Source organism: Lingula anatina, chromosome 9 (genome assembly GCF_051362555.1).
Source record: "Lingula anatina isolate TDL-2025a chromosome 9, LinAna3.0, whole genome shotgun sequence".
NCBI classification, from domain to species: Eukaryota; Metazoa; Brachiopoda; class Lingulata; order Lingulida; family Lingulidae; genus Lingula; species Lingula anatina.
Genome location: NC_141775.1, coordinates 9,485,329 through 9,503,144, shown reverse-complemented (window position 1 = coordinate 9,503,144; position 17,816 = coordinate 9,485,329). Strand labels below are relative to the sequence as shown.

Sequence of the window (17,816 nt, the reverse complement as noted above, 5' to 3'; positions counted from 1 at the left end):
TTTGGTGACCCGGCCTTCTATTTAAAAATCGATTATTTCAAACTTCACATTTACACACGTTTTAATCGAGATAAAGATGAAAAAAATCAACAAATATACAGTTGATCTTTTCATTTCGTGTGATGCTGTCTTGTCCTGTTGCGTATAGTAATTATGTTGTATCGATTGCCAGTTAGTACACCTGTCAATTTCAGCAGAACTCCAAACTCGATGTGATACAACTGGACTTGCAAGTAATACTTGAGCTAAATTACCGTGCTATACTGCTTCGTTATTAATAGCATAAGATAGTAGCTATTTAAGTTATAGGGATATGAATTTGTGATAAATTTGTAGCATACTTAAAATAGTAAATTACTAATGCTAGGGGCAAAGTACATGTATGAATGTACAGTACTGGGTACCTGGCTGTAGTTTTGTTTACATAGTACTTGCCCCTGTTATTTACGTAGATGCAAAGGGCCCTTTAACACAGTGCTTGTGCCTCTCTCTCTCTCTCTCTCTCTTTCTCTCTCTCTCAAACATGCATCAGTGTAAGGTTTTACTAGCTCTGCTACATACACTGTATTTAACACACAAAGCCTTACACTGACTGAGGCTATAACTTAATTACTATATTTAACACACAAAGCCTTACACCGACTGAGGCTATAACTTAATTATTACTAGTACCATTTAGTTAATAGATCTACTGCAATAAAATTTAAACTCCATTAAAAGAATTCAACTATTTCAGTATGTCCAGTCAAGTAGACAGGTTGCCAATGATCACTGAGCTTTTGACCAAGACTGTTATAAAATGGTGCAAGGAGAACTTGGTGTTCAGCTCCAGGCTACAGATCAAGGGTGTCCTCAATATTCACAGAGATAAGGAATTGATAGTGGCTACTCTAGATGAGGATATTCATAAGGAGGATATTGAAGGTAAGGTGTGCAGTGTGTGGCGTTATACCCTGGTCCTGTACCCATGGCCAGTAAAACTTTGTTTGGACTGGTAGATTTTTCAGAATGTGTGAATGTTGTAGTCCGACAAGGATAACAGATTTTTTCTGTAAGTTTTTAGCAGGGCTTTCTACTTATAGTAATTTTTTCTGAAATGTTACTTTTACATGATGATTCTTAAATTTTTTTATGAAGTTTGACAGACCCAGTGTCTTGTTATTACTGACATTGATGCAACAGAGGAAAATGTCCAGTCTTATTGAAATTTTTTGGTTAAGTGGTGGTCAGAATGGCCAGTAAGCTGATAAGTTTATGGCACAATTACGACAAAATTTATTAACATTTTAAAAACATAAAATATGTCGATTATTTTGTTACATAAATTCAATTTGAATTTCTTCGGAGCTTGGAAATTCCCTCCCATTATTTAAATTTCATCTATTTTAGGTATTATGTATTAAAACTTGAATTACATTGAAGGTCATAAGAAATAAGGACCCCACCACACTTATGCACACACACACACACACACACATTCTCCATTTCTTTAACTTATCTTTTGTCTAGGATTATAATATTCTGCTTTCAGATTCAGAGGCCCCAGCATCCTCTCCTTCCGGAGTTTTGTCCAGTCTTTCGTTTTCGCAAGGACATCTTGTGTTTAGCACAGACCAGCTGCAGAAAGTTTTTAGAGATGCCTTGAACCATGTTGCTCATACTGACACCACAGAGGAAGACTTTGGTATGTTTGATTTTGTTAGGACCCTATCACAGTGGGTGGGATTGTTGCTCTCTATATACCTCTTTTTGAGAGATTGGTATAAGAGATTGATAATTTTGTCTGTGTAATGCACACGAGACTCATCTCAGCAAAGCTTCTGCACCTGACTCAACTAGTAAACTGGATTTTTAAAAAAAAGCAATTGGGCGAAAACTTGTGAAAGGGAGCACTGAAGTAGATACCTGTCCAGGTTGAACTTGACATGAAATTTTCTAAGTATATCTGTCTAATTTTAGAGAGTCCTCGAGACAATACACCAGTTTCATTCCATGATAAAAAAGATGATGGCAACATGTGGGCAGACATTTCAAAAACTCCTAAATCTTCAGATCAGAAGTCCATTAAAGGTCAAAGGTCAAGGTCAGTAAAATCCCCTCCATCAAAAGATGGAAAAATTGCCAAGAAACACCATTGTGTTTTGTGTGGGAAACAGTTCAGGAAGAAGGCAACTTTGCAAAAGCACATAATCGTGGTGCATAAGGGGTATGGAAACAGTCGTGACGTGGGAGAGGAATCAGAAAAGCTAACATTGCGTGAAATAAATACCCAAAGCAAGTGTCATGGTGGACAGGAGCAGGAGGTGATGAAGTGTGTATGTGACACCTGTGCCAAAGCATTTGCGTCACTAGCAGCATTGAAGGTACACATGAGGTGTCATGAGACAACAGGTAATGTGGAGGCACCTCTACACTGTGAATTTTGCAACAAAAAATTCGAGCAGAAAGCAGCGTTATTGCAGCACCAGAGCAGTGGAGAGTGTAACCAATCAGAGACGGCAAGTTTCACGTGTAATCTTTGCGGCCAAGAATTCAAAAGACAGAAAACCTTGAATGAACACAAACAAGGTATGCATGGGAGCCGTAGGTACATCTGTCAGTGTGGCAAAGAGTTTCGGTGGAGATCAAGCCTGAGGAGGCACATACTTTTTTGTCCTTTCTTGAAGATGCTGGCTACCGGGGAGACCTCTTGTGGAGATCTTGTGAGTAATGAAGACAGTGTTACTGCAGGGAACCTGTTTTAGAAGGAGAACTGGGATTTTGAGAACTCTTTGGAATTGATTAATGTGGATATTTGAGTGTAAATTTAATCTGCAGGGTTCAGAATTTTTGGTGCAAAATGTTTTCTTGTATTTATTTATATGAAGATAGATGTGTAATATTCATGGTAAACATATTGCTACTGCTGGTAACAATTACAAACTGAATTCACTCATTTCATATACATCGTTTTAAATATTTTTTTTCAAAGAACAAACTAAAACCGACTCATCTTTCTCATATAAATGTATTTATTCAGTTCATTTCTGTACATAATTTCACAATGAAGCAGTTATAAATTATGCTACATTTCTGCTCCTCACATAAAACAACCTAGTATTCTACTGGTCTGCTGGGCAGAGCAGTTATTATGTCACAACTTGGACACAAATCATATATTTGTATGTATCACTAAATTACTTATTTGAAATTTACAGGCAGGTTATATAGCACATGTCCAGGTGGCCATCTTGAATATGGTGGCCATCTTGTTTATACTTATGAAACTGATCTGATGGCATTTAAAGTGTAACTGTAATATTTGTCACATGTGGACAGTGGCAACGTTCTTGTTGTTACAAACCAGCTTCCTGTAATGTACTAAGAAATCTCCACACAGGACTAAGTGGAGAACATGTAAAACCTACAGTGTTTAGTTTGACAGCAAGGTATTTGTATCGCTAATGAATAAATACACTAACTGTTATCCACCTACTTATTATCAATGCACCTCAAAATGTCCTGATTTTCTTATGAAGTTAGATACTTGAAACAGAAAACAAGGATAAAATTTTGGCAACAATTTGCAAGCACTGCAGACACAGTTGCCCTGTAGCACACAAAAACAAGTTATAACTCTCCAATGTTTTAGACATGCTATGTCATTAACTGTCCCTCACTGGTTTTTACAATTATTATAATAATCACAAAAGTTCATGTGACGTCACCCCCTCCCCCCCCCCCCCCCCCCAATCCAAAAAAAAAAGTTAACACACTTTTCCACTTTGTATTGCCATCATTTGCCCATATGTCAATTCTACTATTGACAACTTTATTTCTCATTCCTATGGTCTTTTTTTATATTTCATTAAGTTGAGAAGTTCAAAACTTAGGCTGAAATATTAGCACTTGTTTTGTGAGAATTAAGATTGCACAAAATAATTGAAAATGTGTGTATAATTGTTTGGAATCTGTTTTTTTAATGTGTCATAAAATTTTCAAATGGGTAATCTATGGCAATGTGTTGTTGTGGTTCAGCATTTAATTTATTTTTCACAAAAAATTTTTTTACTGCCACTTCAAAACATATTTGAATGTCATGTACACAGCAGCCAGAAAGTATAAATATCAATAACATTGGACTAAAACTACATCTGTAGTCAGATATTGTCAAAAAAATGTGAAAAATCTTAACTGACAATACACTTTCCTATCCACTTTTACTATTAATAAGTAATTAACCAAAATAGCTTTTACTACTTTCGTCTAAAAATAAATTTGATATTTACCATATTTTATCTAAGTACAAAAATTAATGCTGCAATCTCTGGACAATGTGGGCTCAAAGACGGCCCAAATTAAAAACAGAAACTTGTCTTGTAATTCAGTTTTACTGATATTCTACTTTATCATCTAAAAAAACACCATATCTATCTCAAACTAAACTATTATCATCATATATGACCAATGGCATTCTTAATGTGATATATAACTATCAGATACTGAACAAAAAGGGAAATTTTCCCCCAAAAGGGCAGCAGCATGTTTTACATCAACCGGATTGGTCAATTTGGCAAGCACCAGACGGCCAATCAAAACTGCTTAAATATTCACTTCTTACTATGGAAACGGTGAGAGAAAGGTGGCATGGGGAATGAAGTGTCCAGTACCATGAATTTTTGATTCTTTCACAAACAATGACGCATTAATGAGGCTCAACAATTAAACTTGCCAGAAATGTAATTTTGGCAAAGAGAAAAATGCAGTGCCCGTCATAATTCCCTGTAGAAAAAAGTAATAATTTCACTTTAGATTTATGAAATAATTGGGAATAATTTACCTTCAAAGCAAAACGTAATTTTTTCAAACATATGAACCCGTGTCCACTTTAAAGAATGACCAAATGCAACATATTTACTTAATCAAATTGACAAATTCTTTCTTTGACACTTGAACGTGCAGAGCATTTAAGTGACAGAAAAAAAAGTGCAAATAGCCCAGCGACATCCTCCTCCTGTACCATGTGTTCAGAATCTTTGTTTCACTATTAAATACTTGTCTACATTTATATTTATATATTTATACCTATTTTACAATTCTACTGGTAGGAACTTGCTACATCTTTACCTGTTCTGCAGTTAGCCATGTCCACTACTAGTTAATACTATATTACACCTTGCCATGGGTTTTGAAGGCTGCTTGTTAAAAGCAATCAACTGAGGGTCATTCCATTGCGCCCTGTCCTCTAACCCCCAATGTAACTGCTGGCCTTTTTGACAGATTTAGCCAATCTGTTCAAAATAAATAAATAAAAAATAAAGACAAAACTTAACTGCTTCTGATAGGTTTTTGATTGTTTTTTTTTTATTTCTTAAGCCTCAAATGGAAGAATAGATTTTGTAAGAGGGGGGGAGGAGATTTAATCAAGAGAAAAAATATTATGGAATGACCTGTAACTAATATTTCTTGCTACATTCATCTTTTTATATTCAAAATAGTGCAATAAAGTAGCCAATGTAGCATCTCACCATAAATATAAGGATGAAGCAAAAGGATTTTTTTTTTTTCAAATCCATTTTTTTCTACGTGGCAAGCCATATTGACTATTATTTATATCAAACCCTCCATCGGTGTCAGTTCCACCCAGGGTTGTGCTGCATTGCATGCTTACTTATTCTTCAGTTGAATTCAATATCGTACATTCTGCTCCAGGCAATGCAGCCTCATTCTGAAAAACCCAGCTGCTCCGCAATTATGAAACCACACGCTGTTTCCAAGTACAGTCCCGCTGTTGCTGATGCAGAGCAAGCCAGGAATTTTTATGCTTTTTTATTTTATATATAATATTTGTACCACCTCGGTACATTGGGTGCTACCAGAGCCTGTGTAGATGTAAGTTCCGGCTCAACACTGATCGCGCATCACTGACAAACCTGAGAGCATCGAGCACAGGGAGCAAGTTGAGAAGTGCTGTGTCTGTCGGGTCAGAAAACCATGACTTGATGGGTATTGCATTGTCTGCAAGAAAATTACGATATACAAAGATATGTAATTACACAACAGTTCAGCAAAACTTAATACATGACATGTGGAGTTCATATAAATTAATAAGATTACAAACAACATGTAAACATTATTTCCAAGCCATTTCAGGGAATGTTATTATTTGACTTAAAAGGGCAAAATAAAGGGGTGTTGGAAGAATAATGAAATATTCATTTTAAATCTAAAATGACAAGAGAGAAAAGTTTTTTAAAAGTTCTGTATACTTCATGCATGGGAGACTTGAAGTATAAGCAGGGTCAAAGTCATTTTCCCCACTTGTAAAAAAAAATCAGGTCAACCTGACCTATTTTTCATCAAGCTGGGTCACGATGACCTAGTTTCTCACCTGGATATGCTCTGTATGCTCCAGGAGAATTGTCCAGTATAAACACACTTGACAAATCATTACTTATTGCTGATAGGTCTTTCGTGTAGCTACCATAGTCTAAATTACAATGCTGGAATTGAAAAAAAAAATTATAATAAATAATTGAAAGCAGATGTCTCAAACACACTGAATTTAAGCACATAGTTATGCTTATTAAAGACTCAGGCACTTTGAGTGGTATCTAAAACTGTCATTATTATTATAAAAATTTCAAATACCTTGTCATTATTATAATCCAACATTTTCAACAGTTATTATGCTTTGCTACTTACATAATGTACTATATCTGGCAAAACACTGTTTTGGAGAACATCATTACTTCATGCTGTTCGGTCATAACTAGTATTAACCTTAACCAAAATGCCCAGCTGTAAGTGATTAATCCCAACAAGGAAACACACCCCTCAGTTTTACTTCTAAAGATCTTTCAATTTGCAGATCCTTCTTACAGCTGCAACGACCCTGTCCAGTTCTCAGTCAAGTTTTCAAATTCATGACATGACACTTTTCAATGTATCTTCCTTTCTACCCACCATGTTGATAAGGTACACCTGACAACTGCTCTGCAGAAAGCAATTTCTTTTTAACACCTCCACCCATCTTCTCATATTACACCCCTATCCATATCTTATACTTTTGTCCACTCACCTGTCTATAGTACCTTCTTTTTAAAAAAATCCCTCCCTTTCCCCATATTTCACCAGTTCCCTTATCTGCCTGCAGCATCTTTTTAATACCCATTCCCCCATATAACATCTTTTTCCACTCACCTGCCTATAGTATCTTCTTTTTAAACCCCCCCCCTTACCCCAAATCACACCCCTTTCCACTCACCTGCCTAAAGAAATGTCTTTTGAACCCCCTTACCCCATATTACCCCCGTCTACTCACCTGCCTATAGTATCTTCTTTTTAAAAACCCTCTCCCCTGATCCAGTTTATCTGCTACTGCAGCCCCGTATATCTCCATACTTGCAGTGAAGACTACCAGGTCATACCACTGGCTGACCTGAAATATAGGGAAATAACAGGGGTCAGAGAGTTGAAAACCGCCTTCTGGGGAATGTACCACCAGCACAATTATATTTTTTGTGCACTAACATTTTTTTTATTTAGTGAAGATATGATTTTACACTTCTTGATAATGGATGACACAGATAAACAAACATTCAAAATTACGCTAAGACAGAATATGTAAATGGTGTTGACATCATTTTGACATATTTGAAGCTTATGAGTATTAACATGTAGCATATCTTAAACACATAGAAATATTGCTTGCCATCGATTAATAAGAGGGTCGGATAGAAGGTAGATGGTTACTTACTATATCTAAAAAGAAATCTACATGTGGTCTTTTATGTACAAAAAATCTAACTGGATGCCTGTCTATAGTTACCTGCAATGATAAAAATACAATGTCAACACTTGGAGTTAGTTTTCAGCATAAGAAACTGTATTCAAACTTCAAAAATAAAAAAGCAACTTCAACTGTAGATATATCAATTTTCAACATGACTTGAATTAATAATTATGATCATTTATTTCTTAAATCAATGCCATGCCAAATCAGTGCTGCTTACAAATATTACAGTACCTGAAATTTAATCACAAATCAAAACCAAACACATTTTAATTAAACTTTTTCTCCAGTGAGTTAAAATGGTGCACTACTTATTCTGAGCTTAAAAATAACTGAGAATGTTTATCTCAGATGACTTGTCAAAAGGTTAACTGCTTCACATACTTCTTGTCACGATATTGAATGATGCAAATGTTATATAATTGTGTGCTAAAACTCCAGCAGGCACAAAAATGGGATTTAACAAGCGTAAAATAATTAATACTTTTTTAAATCTAAATCTGATTCACATACTTTTAGTACAAAATCTGGCGGTGTTCCAGGCTTAACGGTTTGTCGCAGTACGCCATCATGGTGGGAGTGGATTAACGTCTCGTCTAAATCTAACACCAACGTTTTTCTTTTCACTATACCTGCAATGCAGAAAAAATACACATATTATTATACAGGAAGGGGTGATAAAGGGCCTTTAAAAAGATTTCAGGTTTCATTTTGCAAAGCAAATAACTTTTGCCACTGTGCTATCATAAAAAAGGAAATCTTTTACAGAAAAATAAATAAATAAATTATAGACCCACATTTACAGTTCTGAAAGGGGGACAAAATCTGAAATCTTCTGTATTCAACCCCCCCCCCCCCAAAAAAAAAAAAATATATATATATATATATATATATTAAGTCAATGGATCTCACATACAAAGCTAATGGGATTTTATTTTTCAGTCTTCAAATACTTACTTAATCTGTGTTTTGACAGTGGAGACAAGGGAAGGATCTCATATCTAACTGTTTGGTGTTGTATCACCTGAAATAGATCAATACCACAGAAATAACATGACTGAATAATTCAATATCACAGAGAAGAGTTTAAAACCAGAGCAGATGTGTAAAGGTAGTATCACATAATAGGTTAGTATCAGAGGAGTCGAAAATATCTTTGTTGGGTTTTGGAAGGATAATCGGTTTTTCAGTGTTGTACTAGAAGTTATTATATATAAATAGGCCATGTAAAGCTGTAACTATTTATAACTGAATAATTGATTGTGTCAATAAACCCAAAGATAAATTATCAATAGAGGTCACACGGATATATTTATATCCATTGATCAATTGAGGTCATGTATATATATATATATATATATATATATATATATATATATATATATATATATATATATATATATATATATACACACACACACACACAGTACATACCCATCTATCAACTAATCCAAAACATGTAAACAACACTTCATTGATTTATGTTACGATACAAAACAGCATTATTCCATTTTTCACCAATACCCTCATAAAGAATTCATAAATCCAAAGATAATATATATAAATATATATACATATATTTCCATTCAGCTCCCATTACTTACCAATCACACATGTACACACACACACACGCACACACACACACACTCTGAAGTCCTACACAGGTATGAAATAATCCATAAGTGACATAAGCTGTGCCTTCTGAAAATCAATATATCTAAATCTATGAAATTTATGCTTTCCATATCCAATATAAAGGTAATAATTGTGCAATGTAATTATAGCTTGCTTCAAACAAGTGTTCTATAATAAGTATTTGAGTTAAACAAGTGTTACATAATTGTCACCTGGGAGCTTGAGTGGAGACCTCCACCAAGGAAAAAGGCAATAAAACAATTTAATATTTGTATAAAGAGATCTAGGTTAGGTTAAAATTGTAGTCACTTATTTCGCTCCTAAATTCACTGTCTAGTTTCGTTAACATTTGTGAAGAACTTTCCAAATTATCATTCTCATTAACAAACAAACTGCCAACTCTTTTCTAAGCCAGAGTAGCAAAGAAAAAGGAAAAGAATGCGTTACAGTAAAACATATTGTAAATTCTCATCCACTTAATCATTTATGGTCACTGTCATGAGCTTGTGTATATTCATAGCATACTAATTAAGTTGAGTTCTTAGTGGCAACCCATAAAATGTTGGATAAATATGACATAATGGATGAATCTGATGAAAATATCACAAGATAATAATAAAAAAATATTGATGGATACTGAAAACCAATATGACATTTCAATACATAAATTAAAACAAATTAAACAACATTAAAGTTTTTTTAAGTTTTGCATGTGTGCCTCAATTAGCTGACAACAGGATATACAACCCCACTGACTTGTGAGTTTAAAACTTTTGTCATGATGCTGAATGATACAATTGTTATATATGCGCTAAACTGTCTGCAGACACAAAAATGGGATTTAAGATATATACTGCTCTTTAATCTAATTCAAATCTTAAAAGTTGTAAAAATTGAGCATGAAAAATGAGAGTAGTAAATTTTAAAAATCCACATCATGCATCTGTCTTTCAAAAACTTTTCAGGTGCTTTCAGACAAGGCAAGGTAGATAAATGATCTGAACTAATTTAAATAAAGTATGCACTTTACTTTTGCTAATTTTGTCTATTAATCAATCCAATGAATGGCCCTTTCTGCCAGGACAAGGTCCACTCAGGGCAATATTTGTGGATATGAAGGTCCACTTTTCAGAAAAATACCCCCACCCCACCCCCCCTTTAAAACTGCAAGGGGCCCGGGTTAATGTTTCACACATCATCCAGACATTTGAAGCTCTTTATTAATAGAAGGTTGGCTGCACTCTGTAAATATGCACATCACCAACATGGGCCAGCCTGTGCAAACAAATCACTTCATAACTTCCACTATGTGTACATTCTACATAAGAACTAACCAAGGGAGTAGGGAAAAGTGAATATACCAGCAAATGTACATTCAGGGCTTGACAACAGTCATACGTTACTGTACTGTTCCTGTACTTTTGACAATGAATAAAAATTAACAAAATAATTAAACCAATGACTGTTTTATGTACAGTAAAGTCAGTGGATTTAAGGCTAGGCAATCATTTAGAGCTATCAGTAAAATAATTTGTAAAGTATTGCACTGTAATTTTATAAATGGGTAAACATTTTACTTTTTTTTTTCTTTAAAAAAGTATTTTTAGTATTTAACTTTGACTGACTTTTTCACAATATTATCCCCACATCTACTATCCAAACTATAAACCAAAAAAAAAATTTTTTTAAATGCTAGGTCAATTATCTTGTGGAATTTGTTTACTCTGGTAAACTCTAGTCAAATATTAAATACTAATTTTAAAAAAATAAATGACTATTTCAAGTTGAAAGTCAGCACAACATGCTGAAAAGCAAACTTTTCGTGTACAATGATTTAATGACTTCCAAGCACACCATCTTCGCACATCATCTTAGTAATAGTAACAGCACTTGTCCGAGTTTGTCAATCGCGCTCAATTTTTAAACAGCCCAAACGTTGACTAAATTTAATGGCTAGTAGTCACGCAGCACGGGCACATTTAATCACCTTGTCTTATCTTCATATCATCAGTGTCCCTACGTGTTCGACCAATGGCAACCGCCTGCGTTAAAAAATCGTTGACGCGTTGCAGTTTTGCAAATGACACTGACCAGAATAAGGTCAAGTTTCAGTTCAGTGAAAAACAACACCTGAACTTACGCTACATAATTGCGGCACTGTTACTTTTACATACGTATCACTCGATGTCAGCAGAAATCACTCCATGCATGCGACGTTCGGGACAAGCACGACATTTATTTCACTTACCGATCGAATTTGTCTTCGTATACAGTAGCAAATGAAACTCCATACTTTCGCCGCGAATAACACGAATCCCTTGAGGCCCATAACAAAGTAGGTGTACATTCGTGTGGCATTAAAACACTTCTCGTTGAGGCTCCAATTATAAAATTGTGGGCAGCTAGATTGTTGGAGAAATTGCAATTTTTTGCTTCTTGTCAGCTACTACCGACGTGCACCGGATCCGCCATTTAATTTTCCCATGAGTCTACCGAGAATTGCGCACCAGTTTTTGCGCAGTTAAACCTACTTCCGCTTCATAGGCACAGGACAGACTGGAGCGGATGTGTCGTATCAGACCCCACAAATACCAGAGGACGCAGACTTGCTTTAGGAGAAACCGGCAATTCAGGTCAGAAAATGTCGGAAACGGCAGATCAGGACAGTTGTTAATAGTTGGCGCAGCATTAGAATATCAACAATACAAAAGTTTGCTCTGAGAGGGGTTTTGTTTAAGTAAATAATACGTGAACCTTTTGTAGAACTTGATTCACTTTAGTATTAACTATCTTAATATGATACACCCAATAGGCATATTTCTGCTAAATGAATTGTTTTGCTTCCTCTAAATGAAATCAGCCGTTGTTTAAGTCGATACACCTCGATATTAGGCCCATTTATGAATTCGGAAGCTATCTGATATTATCGATCTTATGAAAATAAAGTACAAATACAGGAATTTTTAATGATAACGTTGTCAACCAAAAGACTACTTCTTTCTTTTTTGGAGCGTACGCGCATGAGGTTTCTTGAGATTGTTTAGTGAATTTTTACTGAAACACATTCTTTACAATTGTAAAGAAAGATAATGAAAGAAACAGGTGGTTTAACAATGTACATGTAGGTCTGCTTAGTCTAGCAAACAAATAGCAAACTCCTTCCAGATCCGTATTTGCAACACAAATTGGTGATAACATGAAGAGGCGTTGAACGCCTGGTAAATAGGCCTACTATATGGAGTTGGAAAATAGCAGCCTGAAAGCTAGAATCACACAACTTGAAAATAAATTGGACTACACAGAAGGCTAATCGAAGAGGAACAATGTTATTATTCATGGTATCCAGGACCCAGGGCAAGAAGCTGAGGAAACGTGGGAGGCAGTCGAAGAAAAAACAAAAACATTTCTCGCGGAGTCGTTGGGAATAACCCCTGAAACAATTAGCAAGATGCCACATCGACTGAACAGACCAAGGGGAATTCAGCGGCCAGTAATTGTGAAGTTCCTTAATTTCAAAGATCGTGAATCTGTCCAGAGAAAGGCAAAGGAAAAACTCAAAGGAAACAAACAACTTAGAGTGTCACAGGACTTCACAAAACAGGTAAAAGAGATGAGATGGAAGCTAGGAACATATATGGTAAAAGCTAGAGAAGAAGAAAAAATGCCTACATCGTGCATGACAAACTGATCATAAATGGCAAGAAATTTACATATGACTTTGACTCGCAGAATATTTTGGAATGGAGGGGATACCAGGCCTAGTATAGGAATTCGGCCGAAGCCCAAGACCCACAAATATAGGAAAAGGGCAGACCGACACGACTGAGCATGGTGTAAAAAAACGAAATACAGTAAACTTGCTGTCATGGAAAATATCCCACATAAATAGAATTCTTAATAGGCGTGATATTGCAAATAGTATACCACCCCATTCTCATAGATTAGATCGACCTACATTGGATCGACCTAACTCCCTGGGGGTTCACGCTAAATAGCTGTCAGCCGGGCGGACACGAAAGTTAATTACCCCTTAAAGCTTGTAGTAGGCGGGGACGGACACTTAAGGGGGATTATCTGACAGTAATCTAGTGAGACTCCCCGCGGTGATAGATCGACCTAAAAGTTGTGAGAACAGAGCCTACTACAACACTTAAATTAATAAAAATTACTATCACTTAACAATGTATCACAATTAAACAATTTGGGAAAATACCTAAAATGTGCATCGGAACTTAGATTAATGTCAATCTGATGAATTATTATTATTATTATTATTATTGTTTGTATCTGTAGTAGTTGTTGTAGTCATGGTAGTTGATTAGATATAACTTTATATTGTCACAGTTTTATATTCTGATGAGCCGTAGGGCTTAAAGGTTTAATAAATTGAAATTGAAAAGCCGGCCAAGCTGACAGTAAACAAGTGAGATTTACCACAGTGATAGATCGATCTAAAAATCTATGGAAATGGGGTGTATGAATCATTACCTGAACCAAATGGTGTTTATAATCTAGAGCAGTGTATGATTGAATTATCTGAGAAAGATATCTGTGCTGGAGATTTTAACTCTAGAATAGACCTTTTTAATCTTTTCTGGAAATGGAAATTGCATTGTGGGTAGGGGAGTCCTGCTATGTCGAAACACTTACAGCGGTGCTAAAAACTATGGCTGAGTTTACGTGCTTTTTGTCCCGCTGCTACAATAACAGTAAGCAAGATCGACATTTGAGGTTTAATAAGTTCCCAACAAACTCGTTAGAAGCCTTTCTGTAAGCTACACGTGCATAATACATGTATGGTAAAGACAAAATGGATAATAAAAATAATCTTACAACTTATTTGTAAAGTAATACAAATACTGTATGCTTAGTATCAAAGTAGGCCTACGTATATTTAACTGTCTTAGATAGTTGAAAAGTATGAAATGTGTGGAAAACACTTTATCTGAATGATTTTATTGTCTTTGATTGAAAACGATGAAAATACGCATGAAAACATTTAAAAATCAAATAATTCGGCCTATTGCTATAATTTTGTTTTTGCCTGACGGTTTTGTTTCAGTTTGACAAAATTTTCATACTTGTCAGTCCAAAAGTCTGACATTTTTTACCTGTCGTAAATTTTCTACATATGCTAGAGTAAGACACGGCAGGCCCGTAGCCAGGGGGAGTTCGGGGGGTTCGAAAGAACCCCCTTTTGCTGGAAAAAGGTCCACTCTGGGTAAAATTTTATCTAGGTACATGTACATGTACATGGGGATTATATGATAAAAGGTCCACTGCACGGTAAACTTTAATTATCGTCTGGGAAAGAGTCGAGAATTCCTGTCTCACCTATTCAAAACTTATAATAAGAAGGTTTTAATTACAGAGGAAAGGTCGTAGTTGTGGCCGCCCCCCCCCCCTTACCGAACAATTGAACAACTAACACCTGATGCCTTATCAGGTACCAAACGATTTAATCAGTTCACCGACGAACAATCTGCGTGTCAGTTTTACTTGTATACACAGTAGGTACGAGTCAAACAATGCAGGGAATCTTTTCATTTTATCACTTCAAAAATCTCTTAAGACATCCTTCAAACAAGACACTAAAATCGTAACGAATAATAATAATAATAATAATGATTTTATTAACCTTTCACGTTTTAAATAAATAAAACCCACCCTACTAAGAGTTATGAGAGACTAAAAGCTGTGCTACTGCATTAAACATTCATAAAAGTTCATTAAAATTGTTACTTATCAATAAAATACATAAAAAAGGATGTTATAAATAAAACTTTTCAAACATTCTCTTTGTTGTAAGCTTTGCTTCTTTTCCACATCATTGCGTGTACTTTTTTCGCTGTATAAAATTGTATTTGGTCGTTTCGCATAAGAAATATAAACTTTTCATAGTCATTAAAAACATTGAAATATTCGTCTATTTGATTTGCAAGGCTAAAAAGCTCTTCTCTGATGTCTTTATAGAGCTCGCAGTTAATTAAAGGTACATACGAACCGAGCATCGGTGGAGTGTGGATTTCCAGTAACACATGTAAACCACTTCTACTAGATTCTTATATGACTCAAATAAATTCGACATGCCAAGGGAAAAACTGAATAGATCACTCGATCAGCCATAAAAGACCTTTAGACTGCTCCTTTCTTTAAATTTATGGTTGTAAATTTAACCTACTTCCGTGACCTACTTTCTTGCCCCATTGACATACAGCTTAGAATGCCAGCAGAAAAATCTGTTCAAACATTATTTTCGGGTGAAATTAAACAATGCCTTTTGGTAATTCTCTTAGTTATACTACTTGAAACTATATGCTGGCATTTGGTTGGTTTTTGTGACAAAAAATTGACTTTGTATGCATCTTTAAAAAATGTTTCTCATTCTCTATTTCTTTAGAAGAACAATAAACGCATATGCGCTCTTTTAGTGGTGTATTAGAGTAACGCCCAGTTTCCACTCTGAGGGGTGCGCTTCCACAGCGGAGTGAAGCAAAAGTCCGTCGTTGTGCTCTAGTCAGATAGTTGTTATGCAAGTAAGATTCTGTCACAAGTTCACATTTAAATGTTCTATATGTTCGTAGTTTATTGCCATTTATGCACTTTTTGTCGTCCCACATCTTAATTTTCCATAAATTTTCATCCGCGGTTTTTAAAGCTATTTTGGCCAAAGAAATGTTGACAAGGTCTCCCTCCGTATGTAGTTCCATCTGAGACAGAAGCGACAACACTCTACTTTCCCAGGTGCGAGGTTTGAAAAGTGACCATTTGTGGATTTTTGTTATTAGTGTGGTTTCATCCGATGTCTTTAGTTTATTCCAGTACCTTAAGACTTCCGTACGTTGATTAGTTAAGTTTGAGGGCCAACCCATCTCCCCTCTTACAGCAATGTTTGTAGTGTGTTTACGCACTCCGAGAAAGAATTTTCCAGCTCTAGCTTGTAACGAGTCTAGCTTGGGAAAAGACGATAAACCCCAAACAGCGCTCCCATAATACATAACTGGTTCAATTAATGTCTTATATAACTTATTGTACACCTCAAATCACATACCACCAACAAGAAAGTACTTAGACTGTAGAGCAAATAACGCTCTGCTTGCTGACTTCGTTAGCTCTGATACGGTAAAATGCATATCTAAATGGTCAGTGAACCACAAACCTAGGTATTTATACCTTTCAGCAACGTCAACAACAATGTTCCCACAATTGAAAGTTGCTCCAGTACATTGAGTGGTTTTTGTTCGGAAGTGCACAACTTGTGTTTTGTCTTGGTTTACCGATATTCTGCACCATAGATGCAAAATATCCAAATGTCTTTGGATGTCATTTTCTGTTTCCGCTAAAAGCACAATATCGTCAGCGTACATTAATATTCCAATGGTATGCTTTTCAAAATGAACTCCTATTCCAGAACCTCGGATATCATCTGCCAGGTCATTAATATACATAGAAAATAGAGTGGGCGATAAGTTACAACCCTGCTTTACACCGTTGAGCACCGGAAACTCATCCGTGTACATATCATTTACTCTGACCATGCATTTGTTACCGCGATATAATGACTTAATTGCGTCAAGTATTTTCCCTTTCACTCCAATTTTTCTTAGCTTGTGCCATAATAAATCACGGTTTACTGTATCAAATGCTTTGCGCGCATCGACGAAACACGCAAAGGTCGGACGTTTGGCAAGTTTGCGGTTTTTAACTAGACTCAGGCCCGTAGCCAGGGGGGGTTCGGGGGGTTCGAAAGAACCCCCCTTTTTGCTGGAAAAAGGTCCACTCTGGGTAAAATTTGACCTAGGTACATGGGGATTATATGGTTAAAGGTCCACTTTTTCAGAAAAAGAACCCCCCCCCCCTTTGAAATTGCTGGCTACGGGCCTGAGACTGTACAAAGCGTAAAGGTGGTCTTGGCAGCTACTGTTGCGCCTAAAGCCGTTCTGTTCGTCCGCTAGCTTCTTGTTAGTTTCGAGCCATTTGCAGAGTCTGGAGTTAAGTACTGCTGTATAAACTTTGCTGGGGATTGACATTAAAGTCAGCCCCCTATAAGACATCGGATCTCGCAAGTCATTCTCTCCCGATTTGGGGATGGGTGTTATTATACCGGTTCTCCAAATGTCTGGGATGTCACCCTTTTCAAAGCATGCAGATATTATTTTGAAAAGCAACTCGCTGCTCTGATTATTTTTAATACCGTCGTACCGGAATACCGTCGTAACCAACCGACTTTCCATTCTTCAATCCCATCACAGCGTTATATACTTCATCTCGTCTGATAGGGCCATTAAGCTGAATTTCGTATGACGTGTTCGTTAAGTGTAACCTCTCATCGTTTTCCGCGGCGATGACCGAATTTAAGAATTCATCATCGAAGCTGTCGGGTGAAACATTATTAAAGAGTTTTTGG

At 36.0% G+C, this 17,816-nt stretch overlaps 2 protein-coding genes across 2 annotated transcripts; one reads left to right on the top strand and one right to left on the bottom strand.

The window, feature by feature from the left end:
• Window positions 1-151: 151 nt before the first annotated feature.
• LOC106159641 (uncharacterized) lies at window positions 152-3,485 on the top strand. The gene is made up of 4 exons (XM_086995661.1): window positions 152-233; window positions 737-924; window positions 1,532-1,684; window positions 1,960-3,485. The coding sequence occupies exons 2-4, from the start codon at window positions 738-740 to the stop codon at window positions 2,742-2,744; spliced, it is 1,125 nt and encodes a 374-aa protein (XP_086851787.1). The 5' UTR covers window positions 152-233; window position 737; the 3' UTR covers window positions 2,745-3,485.
• LOC106160935 (CTD nuclear envelope phosphatase 1) lies at window positions 2,989-11,911 on the bottom strand. The gene is made up of 7 exons (XM_013537739.2): window positions 11,658-11,911; window positions 8,732-8,798; window positions 8,288-8,406; window positions 7,739-7,810; window positions 7,304-7,420; window positions 6,371-6,482; window positions 2,989-5,997 (listed from the first exon to the last, which is right to left on the bottom strand). Exons 1-7 carry the CDS (start codon window positions 11,754-11,756, stop codon window positions 5,852-5,854), a joined length of 732 nt encoding a protein of 243 aa, XP_013393193.1. The 5' UTR covers window positions 11,757-11,911; the 3' UTR covers window positions 2,989-5,851.
• Window positions 11,912-17,816: the final 5,905 nt, after the last annotated feature.

What these genes read in the sequence shown, in the direction of transcription:
- LOC106160935 (XM_013537739.2), bottom strand. Translation starts at nt 11,756, where the DNA reads ATGTACACCTACTTTGTTATGGGCCTCAAGGGATTCGTGTTATTCGCG. An exon ending in TACGAAGACAAATTCGATCG is followed by an intron (nt 8,799 to 11,657) that starts GTAAGTGAAATA and finishes GATCTATTTCAG; the next exon opens with GTGATACAACACCAAACAGT. An exon ending in TAGATTTCTTTTTAGATATA is followed by an intron (nt 7,421 to 7,738) that starts GTAAGTAACCAT and finishes CCTATATTTCAG; the next exon opens with GTCAGCCAGTGGTATGACCT.
- LOC106159641 (XM_086995661.1), top strand. Translation starts at nt 738, where the DNA reads ATGTCCAGTCAAGTAGACAGGTTGCCAATGATCACTGAGCTTTTGACC. An exon ending in TCATAAGGAGGATATTGAAG is followed by an intron (nt 925 to 1,531) that starts GTAAGGTGTGCA and finishes TTCTGCTTTCAG; the next exon opens with ATTCAGAGGCCCCAGCATCC. An exon ending in CACCACAGAGGAAGACTTTG is followed by an intron (nt 1,685 to 1,959) that starts GTATGTTTGATT and finishes GTCTAATTTTAG; the next exon opens with AGAGTCCTCGAGACAATACA.